The 18,745-nt window shown below is 39.3% G+C and overlaps 1 protein-coding gene across 1 annotated transcript in view; it reads left to right on the top strand.

Moving 5' to 3' along the window:
- Window positions 1-18,745, top strand: part of SLC27A1 (solute carrier family 27 member 1) — a 1,244,912-nt gene that overhangs the window by 436,492 nt on the left and 789,675 nt on the right. The window contains exon 5 of the mRNA XM_044084455.1: window positions 15,252-15,321. Within this exon, the coding sequence (XP_043940390.1) occupies window positions 15,252-15,321 (70 nt within the window). The remainder of the gene's footprint in view (window positions 1-15,251; window positions 15,322-18,745) is intronic.

Raw genomic sequence — 18,745 nt, 5'->3', positions numbered from 1 at the left:
TTTGAGGACATGCAGCAGGTACTAAAGGAGGAAGGACCTGCTACTAGAAAATCATATACTAGGAAATAAAAAAGATTTTCAATTTGTGTCTGTACGACTCCCAGCACCCATTCAGAGCTAGTGTCCTACATGCGTGGGTTACTGTCCTCTGGCCTGTCTTATTCCTTCATCCAGGTTCATTTGTCTGACATTTCAGCAGGTCTGCTCAGTATCCCCCTCTTTCAATGCATTCTCATGTGAAAATGGGTGGGATCTTAATTTTGTGATAGAAGAATTAACTCTTGCTCCATTTGAAATGGCTCATCGGAGTGTGTCGAGGTTCTTAACATAGAAAATGGTATTACTGATTACTCTACCTCTGTAACAATAGTATCTTAATTGCTGTTTCTTATGGTGAGTTAACCTTATCACGTTTTCCACAAAATAGGGCTTTGTTAGTGTTTTGTCACACTATTATATTAATGCATTGTGGCAACTAGTGAGTTAAGTGCTGCAATGAGTCTTGTCCCAGCACAGTCTTATTTATTTGAGCCATGCTTTTAATTAAAAGCTTTGTAAACTTTGTATTAAAACCATGGCCAAGTAAATTGAGAGTTTCCGTCTGAGAGATCTCCCATAGACTTTAATGGATGCAGCTCTGCTCATATACAGCATTTGTGCATTAAAATCTATGGATGCAGCTCACATTTTCCCTTAGTTGATGTCACTGAGGTCTGTGTAATCTGTGCAACTGATTTTTGCAGTCGATGCAACTGTTTTTAGTCTCCTTTTTGTTGTCTGTTAAGAGCTGAATATCTGTTACTGTTTGTGACCCTTTCAGCTTGTAGTGAAATCTTTTGTCTAGAGAGGCCTAGCTATTTTGTCTTTGTGGCAGAAAGTAATCAGTCTGGCTTAATCTAGCGAAAAGCATTCCTGCAACACTGTTTCTTTGTTTGGCTAATTGGGCTGGTTTCTGTTTCTTTGCCTTTAATAGCCAGTGTTTTAAACCAGTTATACTTGTTTGCTGAAGCTGTTCAAAGCTGCAGAGAGATTGGCCTTCTGCCTTTTGCCCTGCTGCGATATTGGAAAAAGATGAGCGTTTATTTTCAATTGTTTCCTGCACTTCTGTTTTACTACATATCCGTGTAATCTGTGCAACTGTTTTTTTTTTGTCCCACCCACCAGCACAGTTGTTGTGGTAGTCTTAAATCTTGGTGACTTTGAGTTGCCTGCCTTTGGTATAAAGTTGATACTGGACTCTCCTCCCAATCACATTACATCAGTTCATTCAACTGTTTATAGTGAGAACTTAGTAAAGGCCCACCCCTTTAGCTTCTGAACCTTGAATTATCTTCTAACTGTACCTCTTTCTACTTCATTTTGCTGTTTGCCATATTTATTACTGTTTGTTGGTAGCCTCACTAAATGGATGACAGTATTCTACTGAATCGCTGCTTTATTAGTGCTGACTGTTAGTTGTGATTTGTATTTGTGAGCTATTTTTTCAAAGCAATCTACTGATTAACTATATTTCATTGCTTAATACAACCACCCTTCTGTTCACTCCTTCTCACTCCACGAATTGCAACAATTATTGTCCAAACCTATCAAACGTATCTGCAGTTCTGCTCACATTGGAAAACTTCAGAAAACCAAAAGACCATATAATAAAATGCAAAAATGTATTTTAGCGTCTTGGTGTAACCACCTTCAAGGAATAACACAAGTACAAAAAAACACACCCTTCTTATACATCCATAAATTACATTCAATTAATTAAACAATTAATTAATTTACTTAAAATTATTAATTTAAAGCAAACACTTCCAATTCAGCTTGTTATTTAAGCTTCTAAGTACCAAAGATTTATATTTTAAAATGTATATGCTTTCCTTATACATAATTTTTTGTTTTAATACATTTTCATTCTTCTCAATACACTCAACCTTTTCTAAAATGGTACCATATAATAAACTTTCATTGCTATTATATTTTTTAAAATGTGAGGATATTTTCTCTTCCCTTTGTTTTTTCACATCCCTCAAATGTTCCATAAATCTAGTCCTGAATTTTCTCTTAGTTTCCCCTATGTAATTATATTTCATTGCTGTCTACTGCAATTCATTACTGTTTAACTCCATTTTACTGCAGTTCGTTGCTGTTTAACTGCATTTTTTCATACTGCAAGTCCTATTTTTTTGACTATAAGTGATTAATCTGTGCTTAATTGTGAGTTTTTACCTACTGAGTTCTTAAACTGAAAATTTAGTAGTATAGTCTAAATACAGGTCTGCAGCATCCAGAGCTTCAGTTGCATGGTTTCTAATCCTTTTTGAGGTATTCCAGCTACAAGTTTTCCCTTAGTAGCACTTTTGTTATCATATAGTAGTACTACTCGTAGACCATCCTCCCTTCACCCTGTTAGCTCTTTCAGTTTCTGACAAATATGGATGGACAATTCCTACATTTTCTCCTGCCAGTCTGGTCAATATGGGCATCCCAAGGAACACAATTTGTGAGAGATGCAGTTACATCAAGCACCTAGTGTAATTGTTCTCTCCCCCACAAACCAGTATATCTGGCACTGAGAAGGTTGGCAACACGAACACCACCCACACCTACACAACACTCTCCCACTTATGTAGAGGTCCTCAACAAAAGCATCCCCAAACAAGAGAGACCTCCGAAGTATAAACGCATGCAAACTTCACTACCCACAACACAAAGTCCACACACCTGTGTCATAGTCCATGTTGGAGTGAATGACATGCGACTTGCCTCCCTGGACTATATGAAGAGAGAGATGATCAAACTTGCTGAGTATGTGTCCCAGGCAGGTATGTCTGTAGCTGAACTAAACAAATAAAACACAGTAAAATAATACCCAAAAGCTGAAAGTAGCTGGAATGAAGTACAGTGATCCACACAGTGTATAAATCTAGTTGGGAAAATAAAACAGCAAGTTCAATGACTACAAATAACAAACCACTCTAGTGTTTATTAAGTGCTTTTCGTTCATTTTTTTTAACCAGAACTTCTTCAGATAAAACTTGTTTATAGGTTCATAAGTTGGTACTAGGCTATCGGCCCTAGGGGCCTATACAAGCCTAGCCATAACAATTCCCTGGCTATTTCTTCCCACACTATTTACTTGCCTGGACCCCTGTCTAGCAGGGTGACTGACGTGATCCCCGGGGTGAATTTCCTTTCTCCCATCCAATCATCAAGGTTCCTTTTGAAGAGGGCCAAAGAGGCGCTCTGCTTGACCTGTATGGGCAGTCTATTCCAGAGTCTGGGGAGTCTCTGGGTCAGGAACCTATCCCTCCAGCATGTTTTGTTTATTGTGATGACAAGGTTTAGATCTCTGGAGCGTGTGGCTCTGAGGGATTGGTATTTCTTTAAGTGTAGCATGTTCAACAGCTCTGGGTTTGAAATGGCCTTGTATGTTAAGCAGAGATCGCCTTGAAGTAGACGATATGTGACAGAGTATAGCTGGAGTTTTTTAAGGCGGTCAGCATAGGGCATCTGCTTTAGGCCTGTGATTCTTTTAGTGAGGTATTTCTGCTGTGTTTCCAGTTGTTGCAGATGTCTTGAGAGGTACATACCAAATGGGGCATTGTATTCTATAATGGGTCTAATGAGGAATGAGTATAGTGGGACAATGACCTCCTTTTTTTCTGGATGAAAAGCCCTTAGTGATGAGGTGTGCCACATAGAAGGATTTCCTGACTGTTGTGGCGATGTGGTTATTGAAGGTGAGACCACTGCCCACCTGTGTCCCTAAGTCTCTTATCACACTTACGGTGTTTAGTGTACTGCCACCTATGTGGTAATTCACGGGTACATGTTTTTCCCCAAAGGGGATAACTGTACATTTCTCAGCATTGAGCTTGAGCCCATGGCTCTGGCACCAAGCATCTGTTTCTGTGAGGCCCTTTTGTAGAGTATCCACACCATTTGGGGATTCAATAATGGCTCCCAGTTTGCAGTCGTCTGTGAACTTTGTTAGCCAGAGTCCCTTAATGTTGGCCTGTACTTCAGAGAAGTAGATGCCAAACAAGAGAGGTCCCAGGACGGAACCCTGAAGTACTCCACTTGTCATTAATTTTTCATCAAACTTTTAAGTTTAACATAAAATCGAACACACATCATTCAACCCTGGGTATTGACAAGCGTTCAGTCTAATCTGCCATATTAGTTCAAGTCTCTCCAACATTAATGAACATGGACCACCTCTATTATTGCGTATTATCTGGTCAATAACTCTAAATTTAAAACTATGACCCTGATAGGTTAATGTGTGTCTAGCTAAATCATTTTCTAATTTACCCTTGTTTATACGATATATATATATATATATATATATATATACACACACACACACACACACACACACACACACACACACACACACACGCGCACACACACGTTCCTTAAAGTTTCAATCAGTTTTCCCTACTTAGAAGGCTAGGCACAACTGGCTTTGTGCCAAATACACTATCAATTTAGAATTACAAGTAAACTTCTTCTCTGTGTGGAACTTCAGGTTCCTTAATCTAAAATTTTGGCCCACCTCCATGTATTTGCAATACGCACACATCTCACACATAAACATCCCTGGGTTCCTCACCATCTGAGGGCCAGTATTCTCTAATAAATTTTTAATGTTAAGTCCTTTCTTAAAAATCACTTGAGGATGTTCAGCTAATTTTGTTATAATGGATGGATCACTAAACAAAAGATTCCAGTTTTTAAACATAATGTTTCTGAAATCCTGTGCATCTAAGCTGTAAGGTGCAATAAAGCTCACCATATATTGACTATTATTAGTTCTAGGTTGCTCTCTCATGTCGTCACAGTCATGATTAGTAGGTATAGTTAGTTATCCTAAGGTATATGTATTTCCTTTTGTTTAAAAGTGGTTTTAAATGCCACTATTTCTTTTAGTTTGGGCTTCCACTATTAGTTTCGATACTAACGAGTTCGGGTACCCTCTCAGAACATCCATCTCAGGGTTTCACATTCTGTCATACATTCCTCCTCAACTGTTACCATCCTTGCTCTCACTAACTGACCCTTAATCACTGACCATTTCTGATGGTAGGGGTGGGAACTAGAAAAATGTAGGAGTGCGTTCAAATATGTACTTTTCCTGTTGGCTTTATACCTACTCTGATCTCTGTACTTCCTTAATTCTATGTTTAAATAAGACATCAGCTCTTGATGGTAGTTAGCAGTAAACTGCAAAAAAAATTGTGGTGTTATTAAAGTAGTTAACTAACTCGAGAGCCTTCTTGTTATCCCCCTTCAAAATAATAAAAATGTCATCTAAGGAATGTGTGTAAAAGAATAGTTGTTCCGCTATTTAAGTATTAGTAATATATTCCATTTTCCCAATAAGCCATAACTAAATTTGCAAAACTCACCCCACATGACGAGCTCATTGCTACCCCGATTTTTTGTAAATAATACTCGTTATCGAAAGTAATGTAATTACATTCTAAAATAATGTCTAGCAGTTCTTCTACCAACTGTCTTTCTGTTAGTTGTGCCGCTCTCAGCCTCATCATATGTGAAACCCATTCTATCCCTTCTAAGTGGGGGATTGACATGTACAAGTCTTTAACGTCTACTGTCAAGAAGTTATATTCTGCATTAAACTTTAGTTCATTAATCCTACTCAAAAACATCCAGGAGTCTTTACAAATTTGTGTCTCCTGGCTAATATACTTTTTCAAGATGATATCTACCACTTTAGCACATGAATATGTGATGGAATTCCTTGCATCCACTATTGGTCTCATTGGTGGATTGTCCACACTTTTGTGGATTTTAGGGATACCAAATAGGATTGGGGTTCTAGGAGCAGGTATAGTTAAATTCAACATATTAACATTAATTTTAGCTTCAATGAATAAGTCATTACTGTAAGCTACATTCATCTCGTTAATAGACCCACATTCATATGTCTCACATAACATCTGCTTAATTTTATATACATAGTCATCCAGGTTCACAATGGACAAGCCACCCCCTTATCTAGTTTCATAGCTCTAACTGGTAATCTCTGTAACTCTGAATACTGCCCATTCAATCCTACTCACATTGTCGTTGCTATTCTTTTTCTTGTTAATGTCAAAGTTCTAAAATCCATTTCGCATATGCATTCAAAAATAGCTAAGGTCAGGTGCATCTGTGGATTATAAGTACTTGAAACCATAAAGTCTGCAATGCTAGATTCCCTGTTATCTAACAGTAATTGTAAATTCAACTTCTTACAAAAACTTTAAAATCCAAAATGATTTTTGCCAAGTCAGCATGATTTGTAGGGACAAATGTTAGCCCTTTAGCCAAAAATGCCACCAGTTATGCTCTATAACAAACTAGGAATAATTATGTACTTTAAAGTCTTGTTCTTTATTCATAAAGTTTAAACAGTTCTCCATCCTCACTGCTGTCAATAAATGACCCTTAATCACTGACCGTTTCTGATGGTTGGGGTGAGACCTCTGAGGCATAAACGCATGCAAACTCCACTGCCCACCACACCACACATAGTCCACACACCAGTGTCTCACAGCCGCTAAGGCCTAAACATAAACCCAACATATTAGTCATAGGAGACTCCATTGTGAGAGACACAGATGTGCCCCTCGCCAGGCTGAATAAGGCGAAAGTCACGGTTAGTTGTTTGGGTGTCAGAATCCACCGTATCACCAATGCACTCAAGTCTCTCAACAGGTGCTGTTATGATTCTGTCATAGTCCATGTTGGAGTGAATGACTTGCGACGTAACTCCCTGGACTGCATGAAGAGAGACATGATCAAGCTCACTGAGTATGTGTCCCAGGCAGTTATGTCCCTAGCCTTAAGCTGCATTCTGCCATCACCCAGAATGATGTACAAACAGAAAATGATTGACATTAACAACTGGCTTAGTTTCTGGCATCATTCAAAGGGGATCCAGTACCTGACAGCCTGGGATGACATGATTGACAAGCCACGATGCTTTTCCACAGATGGCCTACACCTTTCTCCCTTGGGCTTCAGGCTCCTGGCAAAGGTTCTTGCCTCCCCCCATAGTGCCTTTTTTAGGCAATACCATGAGGTCAAAACTACCAACATGAAAATTTCATCAAAATGTAAATTAAAGGTCTTGCTGCTAAATGCTAGGAGTCTAAACAAGAACGTACACACATTGTAAGCATTCTTAACCCTGGAAGAAGCTGACATTTGTGCAGTCACAGAAACCTGGTTCAAAGCTGCGGAGAGCACCCCAGCCGTACCAGGTTACTCATCCTATCATTCATTCAGATCCCAAGCCATGGGAAGCAAAACAAAAGGAGGTGGAGTTGAAATATATATAAAAGACATGCACACCTCTAGGCTGGTCAAACAGTATGATGCTCAGGAAATACTCCAGGTGCAGTTAACAATTGACATGACCCCTATTCAAATCATAGCTAGCTACAGGCCTCCAACTTATACTCAAGAGGCTCACTTCACCTATCTGGACCTCTTCGAATCTATCAGGATTCAACCCTTTACCCTGATCCCGGGTGACTTTAACTATCCAGCCATAGATTGGAAGAAATACTCATGCAAAAACACAAATGCCCATAGATTTCTTGATTTTTGTCAATGCAAATGCCGTGGACCAGTTGGTTGAGATAAAAATATCTTGGATTTGGTATTAACCAACATGAGTAACCACTGCAGCATCCCTACAGTGTCGTCATCCCTGGTAAGACCTGACCACAAAGCAGTCACTTTCGAAGTCACCATCTCCCCTGACACCCCCTCCCCCCTCAGCTACGGTAAAAAAAAAACTTCTCCAAAGCGGATTACAACCTCCTGAGGGAAGGTATAAAAAGCTTCACAGCCCCCTCCTCCTCTACAGAAACTGGCACATATGTCCAAACTTACATCAAAGTACTATATGAGCATTTATATAGCTGCATGGAATCAGGAATACCAGACAGGACAAAAGTCATGCTCCACAAGAAAGAGTAAACCTGTCTGGTGGACATCTACAATAAATGAACTCTATAATAAAAGGAAAAAAATTGCTGTCCAGGACCAAATAGGAGCAGGTGTCTAATTGGAAGCAATCTCTCCTTAGCCTGAACAAGCAAATAAGAGCACTAGTGAAATCCTCCAAAGCAAACTTAGAGTCCAAACTGGCCACATCCACTAAAGACGAGACTTTCTTCACATATGTCCGCAATCTCAAAGGAAGCACCCAGATCTGCTCAGAACTGATGGTCAAGGACAGCACATACACAGACCTGTAGATATAGCTAACCTGCTGGCAAACAGTTTCAGTGAAAACTTCACTCCTCTGTGTCCCCATCAGTAAAACAGGACATCCCCAGTACCTGCCCCCTCCCCTCATCTCTAGGGAGCAAGTCATCACTGCCCTCTCAAAAGCAAAAGATACAGCCTCCATGGGACCCGATAACATCCCAGCCTGCATCCTACATGAACTCAGGCAGGAACTTGCCCTGCTAGACAGGGGTCTAGAGAAGTAAATATTGTGGGAAGAAATATCCAGAGAATTGTTATGGCTAGGCTTGTATTGGTCCTAGGGCCGATAGCCTAGTACCAACCTATGAACCATTAGCCACCTTATTCAACTAAAGTGTGAGTAACTGCTTTGTCCCAGCCGAGTGGAGGACAGCTGTCATCCCTTTGCACAAAGGTGGAGTGTCCACCGATCCAGGAAATTATAGATCCATCAGCCTAACTAGCCTGATCTGTAAGGCCATGGAGTGGATTATCATGGACCTCATTAACAAGGATGTTGGCAATCTCCAGACACTTGATCCCACACAGTTTGGTTTTGTCAAGGGGAGGTTATGCCTGTTAAATTTGGTCTACTTCTTTGAGGCAGTCACCAAGGCCATAGACAAGAGTAAGACTGTGCGCATTGCCTACCTTGTCCTGGCCAAGGCCTTTGATACTATTCCTGACTCAAGTATAATAGATAAACCTCCATGGGTTCTCTCAATTAATAACCACTCCAACTAGAATCCACAAACCTAGTAAAAAAGAAACAACTCTAGATTGGATCCTTATTAACAACCACCCTGACATCTACACACCAGGAACTCTTCCAGATAATATTAGTGACCATATGCTCACATATGTTATTAGACAAAAATTGCATATCCCAACTACACATAAACTCAAGACATCCCGCTCACAAAAATTCTTCAATCCAGAAAAGTTCCTGGCTGAATTAAAAGCATGTGACTGGACACCACTGACTCACCTTGAACTTAATGAGGCAGTGGCCTACTTTAATACAAACTTTCTACAGATCCTTGACTATCATGCTCCCATTCACTCTACTAGGATAAGATCCAAAACAGCACCATGGTTAACTAGACAAACGAAAAATAAAATGGTCCTGAGAAATAGAATGTGGGCTAAATGGAGAGCTACCAAATGTCCATCAGATCACCTCCTCTTTAAACAATTAAGAAATGCTACTAAGAAAGATACTCTTACAGACAAAAAGGAATTTTATCTACACCTTCAACAATCCACTCAACATACCCTCAAAAGTTCTGGTCAAGTATTAACACACTTCTTAAACCAGGACATCCAACTACTCCTACCCTTCAGGCTTTAACCTTAACAATTCCACCCAGATCCCTGATGCCTTTAACAAATATTTTACAGAAGTCATTCAAACCCTGGCTAATTCATTACCCTCATCCACAGTTAACTTGACAAATACCCTAGCACCTCCTTGAATGCCTTTCACCTTCAACCTGTAGCTACATCTCTTATTTACAAACTTCTCAAGAAACTTAAACCTTGTACTCCATCCGCTGATCTACTACCATCCGAATACCTACAAATTGCTGCAGAAGCTATAGACTACCCCATATCCATACTTATTAATAGGACTATCTCTGAGGGGAAAATACCCACCATATGGAAGATATCTCATATAATTCCTCTACATAAAGGTGGCTCCTCTACTGAATTCTCAAACTTTCGACCTATTGCCTTACTCTCCCCATTAGCAAAGATTATGGAAAGATGCATACACAAACAATTTCTCAACTATCTTCTACAAAACAGATTACTAGCCAATTGTCAACATGGTTTCAGACCTTCCCATAGCACTACAACTGCCCTCCTCTCTTTCACAGACACCATAAATAACAATAAAAACAACAATCTTTTTCCTCTGCTCTATTTCTAGACTTGTCAAAAGCTTTTGACATGGTTAACCATAACATACTTCTTGATAAACTAAATCAATATTCTCTTGGCTCACAAGCACTTCAATGGTTTAGGAGCTATCTCCAAAACAGGCAACAAGCAGTGCTATGGGAAAACAACCTTTCTTCCTTACTACTAGTAAACATTGGAGTTCCTCAAGGCTCTATTCTAGGTCCCCTTCTTTTTTCTTTATTTATAAATGACCTACACATAAATACACCTCAAGCCATCTGCATTCAGTATGCTGATGACTCAACTTTAATCTGTTCTGCTAATAATGTGTCCTCCCTCCAGTCCCTCACCCAAACAGTCTTCCACAATGTAGAAAAGTGGTTTATGGAACACTCCCTTCTTCTTAATGCCAAAAAAACAAAACTTCTTCTCTTCACTCCTACTCACAAATCTTCCACACCTTTCTTTACCATCTCCTCTAATAATGCTACCTGTATTAACCCAGATATGACCACTCGCCTACTAGGTGTAACTATTGATAACCGTCTTAATTTTGATGACCATATTAACAACACCATTAAATCAGTTAACAAAAAATAGGTACTCTCTACCGAATTAAACCCTTTCTTACCGCAGCAGCTAGAAAGACCATTGCCCAGACCCATCTGATCTCTACCCTTTTCTATGCCACTGCTATATATACTAACTTATCAAAGAATAACTTGACCAAACTCTCTACCTGTTATAATAGTATATCTAGATTCATTTCAGCTACTCCCTTTAGAACTCACCATTGTCTCAACCTCTTGCAACTTGATTGGTTAGAACTAAATAACCACTTACTCTATCAGCAACTACTTATCGTTCATAAGTCTCTTCACTACCCAGAAGCTACCCCAAGCCTTACAAAACTTATCTCACCTTATAAGAACCTAGCTACTCTACGCTCTGCTAATAAACTTCTAGTAGCCTCTACTAAATCATACAATAAAGCTGGTGACTCATTATTTGCAAACTCTGTTGGGAAAATCTGGAATCAGCTCCCTCAAGAAATAACTAACCTAAACTCCACAACCCTGTTCAAAAAACACATCAAAGAATATCTTAAAACTCAGTGGCTTTGTCCTTGTACTAAACCCGACTGAAATTACTACTCCCTTTCTCCTACCTTCCCTCACTATCCCCTAACTGTCCCTCTAAATTATATAACTAATTGATGCCAGCTACTTCTTTTATATTACATTTAAAACAATTTGTTTTATCTTCCTTCTGCATGTTTGACCATCTTGTGATATTTTCTTATTATTATGCTAACTTTAGTATGTTGCATTCCGGAAATTTGTATTGTTAACCAGCTGTCTTTGGTTAACTTGCCTTGTGCTTGCTAACTGTTTTTTTTTATTGTTACATTCTTACACAAGCCTACCATTGTACTTTTGTAATCTGCTTTGCTTTTTTGCTGTAAATTGTTTTCGTACTTCAAGAAATTGGAGCTTTTCTCCCCGGGCCTCTACTGAAAACGGATATATGTCCAGCTAGACTAGCCCGGTCAACAAATGTAAAATAAAATAAATAAAAAATAAACTCTCTCAGCTAGGCATAAACCAGATGAGTAGCAAACTGGCTCACTGATGGAACCCACCTAGTCAAAATAGGCTAAGCCACCTCAAGTAGTAGACCCGTAACAAGCGGTGTACCCCAGGGATCAGTCTTGGGCCCTCAGCTGTTTGGGATATACTTTTTAGAGGTGCAGGCCAAATCGAGTGGGCTATGGCTGACAACATTTGCAGATGACTGCAACCTGGGTGCTGTCATCAATTCCTCCAAGATGGTCTCGCCCAAACAAATGACTGTTGCCAGAAACATGGCCTCAAACTGAATGCCAAAAAATGAATCATCCCTTTTGGAAAGAATGACATTCCCACAAATTATCACAGTGATAATAAGGCACTAAGCACGTAATCAGTAGCAAGGGACTTGGGAATCCAGGTTGATAGCAAACTGACTTTTGACTACCATATTTCCTCTGTTGTACAGAAAGCTTTCGACATGGCCCACCTCATTAGTAAGGGTATCTCATCCAGGGATAAAGGTGGTCATAACATCCCTGTATTCTTCCCTTATAAGACTGATTATTGAATTTGGTGCCCCTTTTGGCATGATACCTCACAAAGCACATGCAGCAGCTAGAGAGACCAAAGAGATTCCTTATCCAGAGAATCCAGGGCCTCAAACATCTCCCCTACACAGATGGGCTAAAAGTCCTGTCCCTCTACTCTGTCTCCTACAGACTCCTTAGAGGTGACCTCTGTCTGGCATACAAAGCAATCTCAGACCCCGCCCTGATGGGACTGCTGCATATCCGTAAGTCAAGCTTCACTCGAGTAACCCACACACGAGACCTCAACCTGGTCTCTGACATCGATCGGACTTGTTGGCGGGACAGATTTGTTACCCAGAGACTCCCCCTTTTGTGGAATAGACTCCCTCTCCACGTAAAGCAGAGTACCTCATTAAAACATTTTAAGAGTAACATGGATAACTGGATGGGTAACTGAAAATACAGCCCTGGAATTCCACCTATGTCCCTGCTGGACAGTGGTGTAGGGTGCTGACTTGTTGAAAACATGGGTTAAATTCTTGGCTAGGCTTGTAAGGGCCTCAGGACCAATAACCTAGTAACTTCCTATGATAAAGATCAACTTAACTTTCAGTGGCATCAGCATGGGGAAAACAAATCCCTGAGGCTACAGATGCTTGAAAAAGAGTGACGTTTACCGATCAGCCGAAAATGTAAATTGGCTTTTTTTGTACTATGTAACAGTGGTGCTAAAGTCACTGACGTGTGACAAAACACTTTGGGCATAAATGAAGGATTACTTAAAGTGGAATCCAAGATTACTTACAGCCAAATTATCCATCTCCTTGTCTTCTTTCCAGAATCTACAAATGATGGAGAAAGGATACTCCCTACCTTGGATGACCACAGATGGCTCAGATACTATGTTGACAGAGCAAAATCTTTTAAGAACTCTTAAGTTGGTTAATTTCTTGTGAAATTATGAATAAATGACAATATGTGTCAAAGCAGACTGTTTTCAAATGGTTGTCTCATACTATTGCCTTTTGTTATACCCACCACAACAGTGCAATTCCAGGCAGAGTCAAAGCTCATTCTGCCAGGGCCTTAGCTTCATCTGTGGCCTTTTGGAAAGAGCTGGTGTCTAAAAGTATTGTAAAAGCAGCAAATTGGGCCTTTGTGCATACCTTTGCAGAGCACTGCAAACTGTATTCCTTTTCCGATCTTGGGCAGGCTTTGCTAGGACCATTCTCCAGGGGCTTCTGGACCCTCACCGTTCCTCTTCCCAGGCAGTTTAATCCATGGTAATCTACCCATATAGCCATGGGTGCTGCAGCAGTGAGATCAGTATGATGAACAAAGTTATGTAATAACTTCTATAAATAGGCTGTCGAAAGAGCACTGCTGTAGTAGCTGTTCCCTTCCTCCATCCCTTTTTATTTGTGTATATTTTTGTCGCCAGGGTGAGGACTTCTAAATGTAGTTTTATAGTACTGACATTTTCAGGGCTTTAGCCTTCCTTTCACAGTTGGAATGAAAGCTCTGAAGGGCATGGCACCCAAACTGTTGCATTTTTTTTGTTCAGCTCATCTCAAGCCAAGTAACAGTTTGGGCACGTGGAGGGTGCCCTTGAAGCTTGGAAGCTGTCCAGCTGCTATATCCTGTGCAAGATGTAACCCATATAACTAAGGCTACTGCAGCAGTGATCATTCGAATGTCTGCTGGTAAATTTATACAACTATACTGTCAGAGAATTCTTGCAAATGGAGTACTTCTCACAAGTTCATTGTCATGATGGGCAATTCTGTATTTCCCAGTTGTACAATACATTTCTTTTAAGGGGGTAGAATGCCTACAGATTATTTGGGGAAATTACATTATCTTATTCGTAAAGCCGAGATTTTAAACTGATTATCAGAAACTCTGAATTTTTTTTTTTTAAACATAAAGGACTTTATTCCATGAAGCACTGATAAGAAATAGCACATAAGAATAAGTTAACTAGCTCAATAGTGTGCTCCTAGACTCTGCAGCATAGATCCTTTGTAATCGTGTCTTGTTAGACAAAAGGGGTTCCAGACTGCAGTACGAAGGGTTGCTTTGTATCACTCATATTGACTGCTGTCCATTGGCAGTTTTATAGCTTTCAGTACTCCAAGTTTCAAGACTGTAATGCATGCCTTGGTGCTTTTTAACTCTTACCTGTTGGGGTATCATTACAGCCGTGAGAGCAGTACTGGATTATAAGTGGAAGATTTGTTAGTCTCAAGAAAACCCAAGTGCTGGAAATAGGTGTAGTACTCCTCCTTAACTCTTTATATTTTGGAAAGCTCCATTTTGAACTTGTATGTCACAAGCAGTAACTAGATTAGATTTGGGTTTGAATGCTTAACTATATTTATCAGCTAGAAATAATCACTTTAACCCACAGTGTCTACAAAGTTTACCTTCCTACATACAAAGTGCACTACAGGGCTTTACAGAATGGGATTGTGTTGAGAAATAATCATGGCCACAAAGATGCAATAAAGTTTGGATGATGATGATCCCTGTTCTGCAGCAGTTGCTTTGTATGGTAACAGCGGATTAATGACAAGAATTTAAGGAGGCTGAAGTTTTCCAAAAACAAGTTGGACAAAGATTGGGCAACATTCTTAGTCCACTGCTATTTGTCAGGGGGAAAAAAAACATGAGATAGAAGTAACTGAAGAAACCGATTAAATTAGAATGTTTTTATTGTGAGAGCATAGCCCCCACATCTCCATGCCTGAGGCTGTGCTTCCATACCCTTTCTTGTTGTAGCTAATTCTTATATTGCTGCATGTTGGAAGGAATGGGCAAATTCGCAGCGTGTATCAACTATGAATTTTGAGAGAACGTGCCATCACCTGATGTTTGATGCAGAAGACAAGTTGCAAAATAGCACACTGCACAGTTATTTCCATGGTGTCCTGATTTCTGATTTTACTTTTTTTTTGTGTGTTTATTTTTTGTTGTGCAGATCGACTTTTCTACATCTATACATCTGGTACCACTGGAATGCCCAAAGCAGCCATTGTTGTACACAGCAGGTGAGTAACTGAATCAGTGTTTGGTATGAACAATAGAATTTATTTTTAACTGAAGTGTCTGTTTTAATTATTTTATAACTAGTCTCTTACTTTTTTGACTGCATTTAAAAAACATCATGGCTGTATATATAAGTATACATATATATGACAAACCCTGCCATTTCCACTTCAAATTCAGATTATATTCTTTAAAATATTGTGCATCAAAACTGTAACAAAAAAGTAAAACTGAACTAGAGTTAAACACTTTAAAATGTTTCTGTCACTCTAAATTATTTTTTGTTTGTTGATTGGGGTAGTGCATTGATCCTAGTAGACCCCTTTCAGCAGTATCTGGGGGTGAGGAAACATCAGCTGTAATTGTGGCAATGGTATGTATACCTCCCACAGCAGTATTTGGTCATTTTTAATTACTATTTATTACACTGATAAAGTGTTGGGTGGTTTGCCCTAACAAACATGTGAAATACTTTAAGCATTATTTTCTTCCACCTTGGTGATCATACATTGCAGACGTTTACTAAAAATGTGTAATTTTGGGGGGCATTCTGTTGATAAAAGTAAAGGACAGTAAGGTGGTTACAGTGAAGTGATCTGGGCCATGGCTTGTTTGGTGGCGGGTAAGTGTCAGAAAGCAACACATTGAAATACATTGCTATGACTATTTGTTTCTTCACCCTTTAGCATCAGGAATACATAGAAAGTGGCTAGTAAAGTTTTCACTACACTGTACACTCTTTTTAAATGTTTGTTTTCCCGTCATAATTTAGATTTCGCCCTGCCCCTATGTTAGGCCTTGCAGGCTTCAGTACATCTTCCTTTTTTAGATAGGTTTATCAGATTACCTTCATTTTTGGTTTCTGTTTGTTGTGTTTAACAGAATTGTTTCTAAACATCTTTATTAAGTCATCACATTTTAATGTATAACATTTGATTACCTACATTAGTAGAAAAGATAGCAGTAATAGCAGTTCCCATTGTTATTGACATGTCATGTACATATGTTTTCCTTTTAAGTTTTCATTCACATTGCACACACTGCTCAATTCCTGCCTTCACCTAAATCTCACTGCTCCTTCTGAACATTATTGTGTGTATATTGTTCCTACGATCTCCATTTATTTTTATGAAATTTCCTTCCCTTTCATAAGATCCAACCTCCAGTTATTTTATCTCATTTACAATATCCAGAACTTCCTTGATGGTGGGAATAGATTTTGATTTGCTTTTTTTGCAATTAATAATATTTAACTTAGTAAGGTCCTAGTTTGTCTAGGCAGTTCAGATCTTCTGTCAAGTTCAAAATAACAATTTCTTTACTTAGTTGTTTGCTCCCCCAACATTTCTGTCAACATACTCTACAGAAAATGTTTAAAGTCTGTCAACACATTACACCCCCCAAAAGTATGTTCTCATTTACCTCTTCTTTTCCCATCATACCACCAGCATTTGCTATTTACCTGAGGAAAATCATCTGAAATCCTCTTGTGGTATAATATACTTATGCAGACACTTTCCTTTTTTTTCCCCGCCATAAACATCTTTATTAAATTATCACGTATGATATAGGCAGTCTCTTACATTTATATAAATGAAAAACAAACATTAACACCACTTTAACTGCAAACATTATACATCATGGACACCACTGAAACAACTATAGTTACAGACATTATATGTCACTTATCTGTCCAGTCATCATTTTCAGTTAAGCATTATGTGGCTCATTCAAATTCTGCCTCTTAAACCCTGTTCCTGCTCTGCATTTAGTGTTCCCACAGTTCCCATTTTTTCCTTTGCTCCTTCCCTTTTCTAAAGATCCAAATTCCAATTGTTTTATCTCTGTTACTATAGTCATGACTTCTTGTAAAGTTGGTATAGACTTTGATTTCCATTTTCTAGTAATTGCTTTTTTTGGCAGCCACCATAATTAGACTCAGCAAGACTTTAGTATGTATAGGCAATTCCAATTCTGTATCATAGATCAAAAAAAATCATCTCCCCAGTCAATCCAATCTGCTCACCCAGCATCTCCGACAGAGCGGTCGGCAGGGAAACCCTAAAGTCTGCCAGCTCACTACACTCCCAAAAAATGTGTTCCCAGCCATCTCTTCCTTGCCCGTCACACCTCCAACACCCACTATCCACCTGAGGAAAAAATCTTTGGAGTCTACTTGGGGAATAAAAATACCTATGTAAACACTTCTGGGCAAAGATCTTAAATTTTGTAGACTTTGTTGCTTATTTTGGAGTTGTACGTATATCTCCCATTGTCTCTTTGTGAATTGCTTACCCAGTCTCTCTTTCCAATCCTTTCTAAGCTCCTCTGATTGATTCTTATAATGATCATGCAATATTTTATATGCTGTACTAATTATTCCTTTTTTAATGGCAGCATCTGTTCTAGATTCCGTTAAAAACTCCACCATTGCTTTTCTTTCATTTAGGACCCCCCCCCCTATTTCTTTCTCTTTGCCTATACTCTAACAACCCTTGATAGGGAAGGCAGTCTCTAACCTACGTCCAAATAAATTCTTGGCCTCTTCCCATTCTATTACCTTTCCCTTTCTAGTTATGCTTCCAATACCTTGGTTCTTTTGCCGATTTTCTCCAGTAAATTCCAGCTCCTCCTTACCTATTATCTCTTTCCCTAACCACAGTCATCCCTATTGGCAGTATTTCTTTTCTCCATTCTCGTGCTGGTTTAGTTCTTAGAATAATCCCTGCTGTTTTATGAATATAATATTCTGTATGATTTTTGTTATTCTCTTTGAGTCTGCATCCAAAATCCAAACCTCTGCTTATTTCTTGAGGTTCCCCCTGTGCAGACACTTTCATGCAAAAACCCTAAACCTTTTTGATTTTATTGCATACTTTGTGAGCCTTTTGTTCCCTTGTAATCTGTCTTTCTCTTCTCTGTTCACAATATTTCTAACCTATTCTGATTTATTCTTATAGTTGTCATGCAAAATTGTATACATCCCTCTAGTTGTCCTTTTAAACATTAGTTTCTGTGCTAAACTAAAAACTACCAAAGATGATCTTTCACAAAGCACCCTCCCCCTTCTCCCCTCCCTGTTAGAGACATTATTCTCTAACCTGTAGTACAAACTTCAGCCTAGCCTTATCCCACAGTATCACCTTTCCCCCACGAGTTATTTGCTACCAGTACCATGGTTCCTTTTTTAATTTTGTTCAGTACATTCCAGCACCCTCTTGGTTCGCGGTGGTTGTGCTGCGGTAGTGTTGTCGCCTCACAGTAAGAAGTTGCCCTGTTAGATTCTCAGCTAAAGCGTCTTCTGTGTGGAGACATGCGTGAATGGGCGTACCTTCGTTGAAGGTTGTACGTCAGGGCTGGCAACTTGGTACGTAAAAATCTGCTGCCAATCATTAGTGGACCTGAGTTCCGCTGTGGCGACCCCTA

This window comes from Protopterus annectens, chromosome 9.part0 (assembly GCF_019279795.1).
Source record: "Protopterus annectens isolate FY-2018-M chromosome 9.part0, PAN1.0, whole genome shotgun sequence".
In the NCBI taxonomy this organism is placed as follows: domain Eukaryota; kingdom Metazoa; phylum Chordata; order Ceratodontiformes; family Protopteridae; genus Protopterus; species Protopterus annectens.
This window is presented reverse-complemented; position numbering and strand designations above follow the sequence as displayed.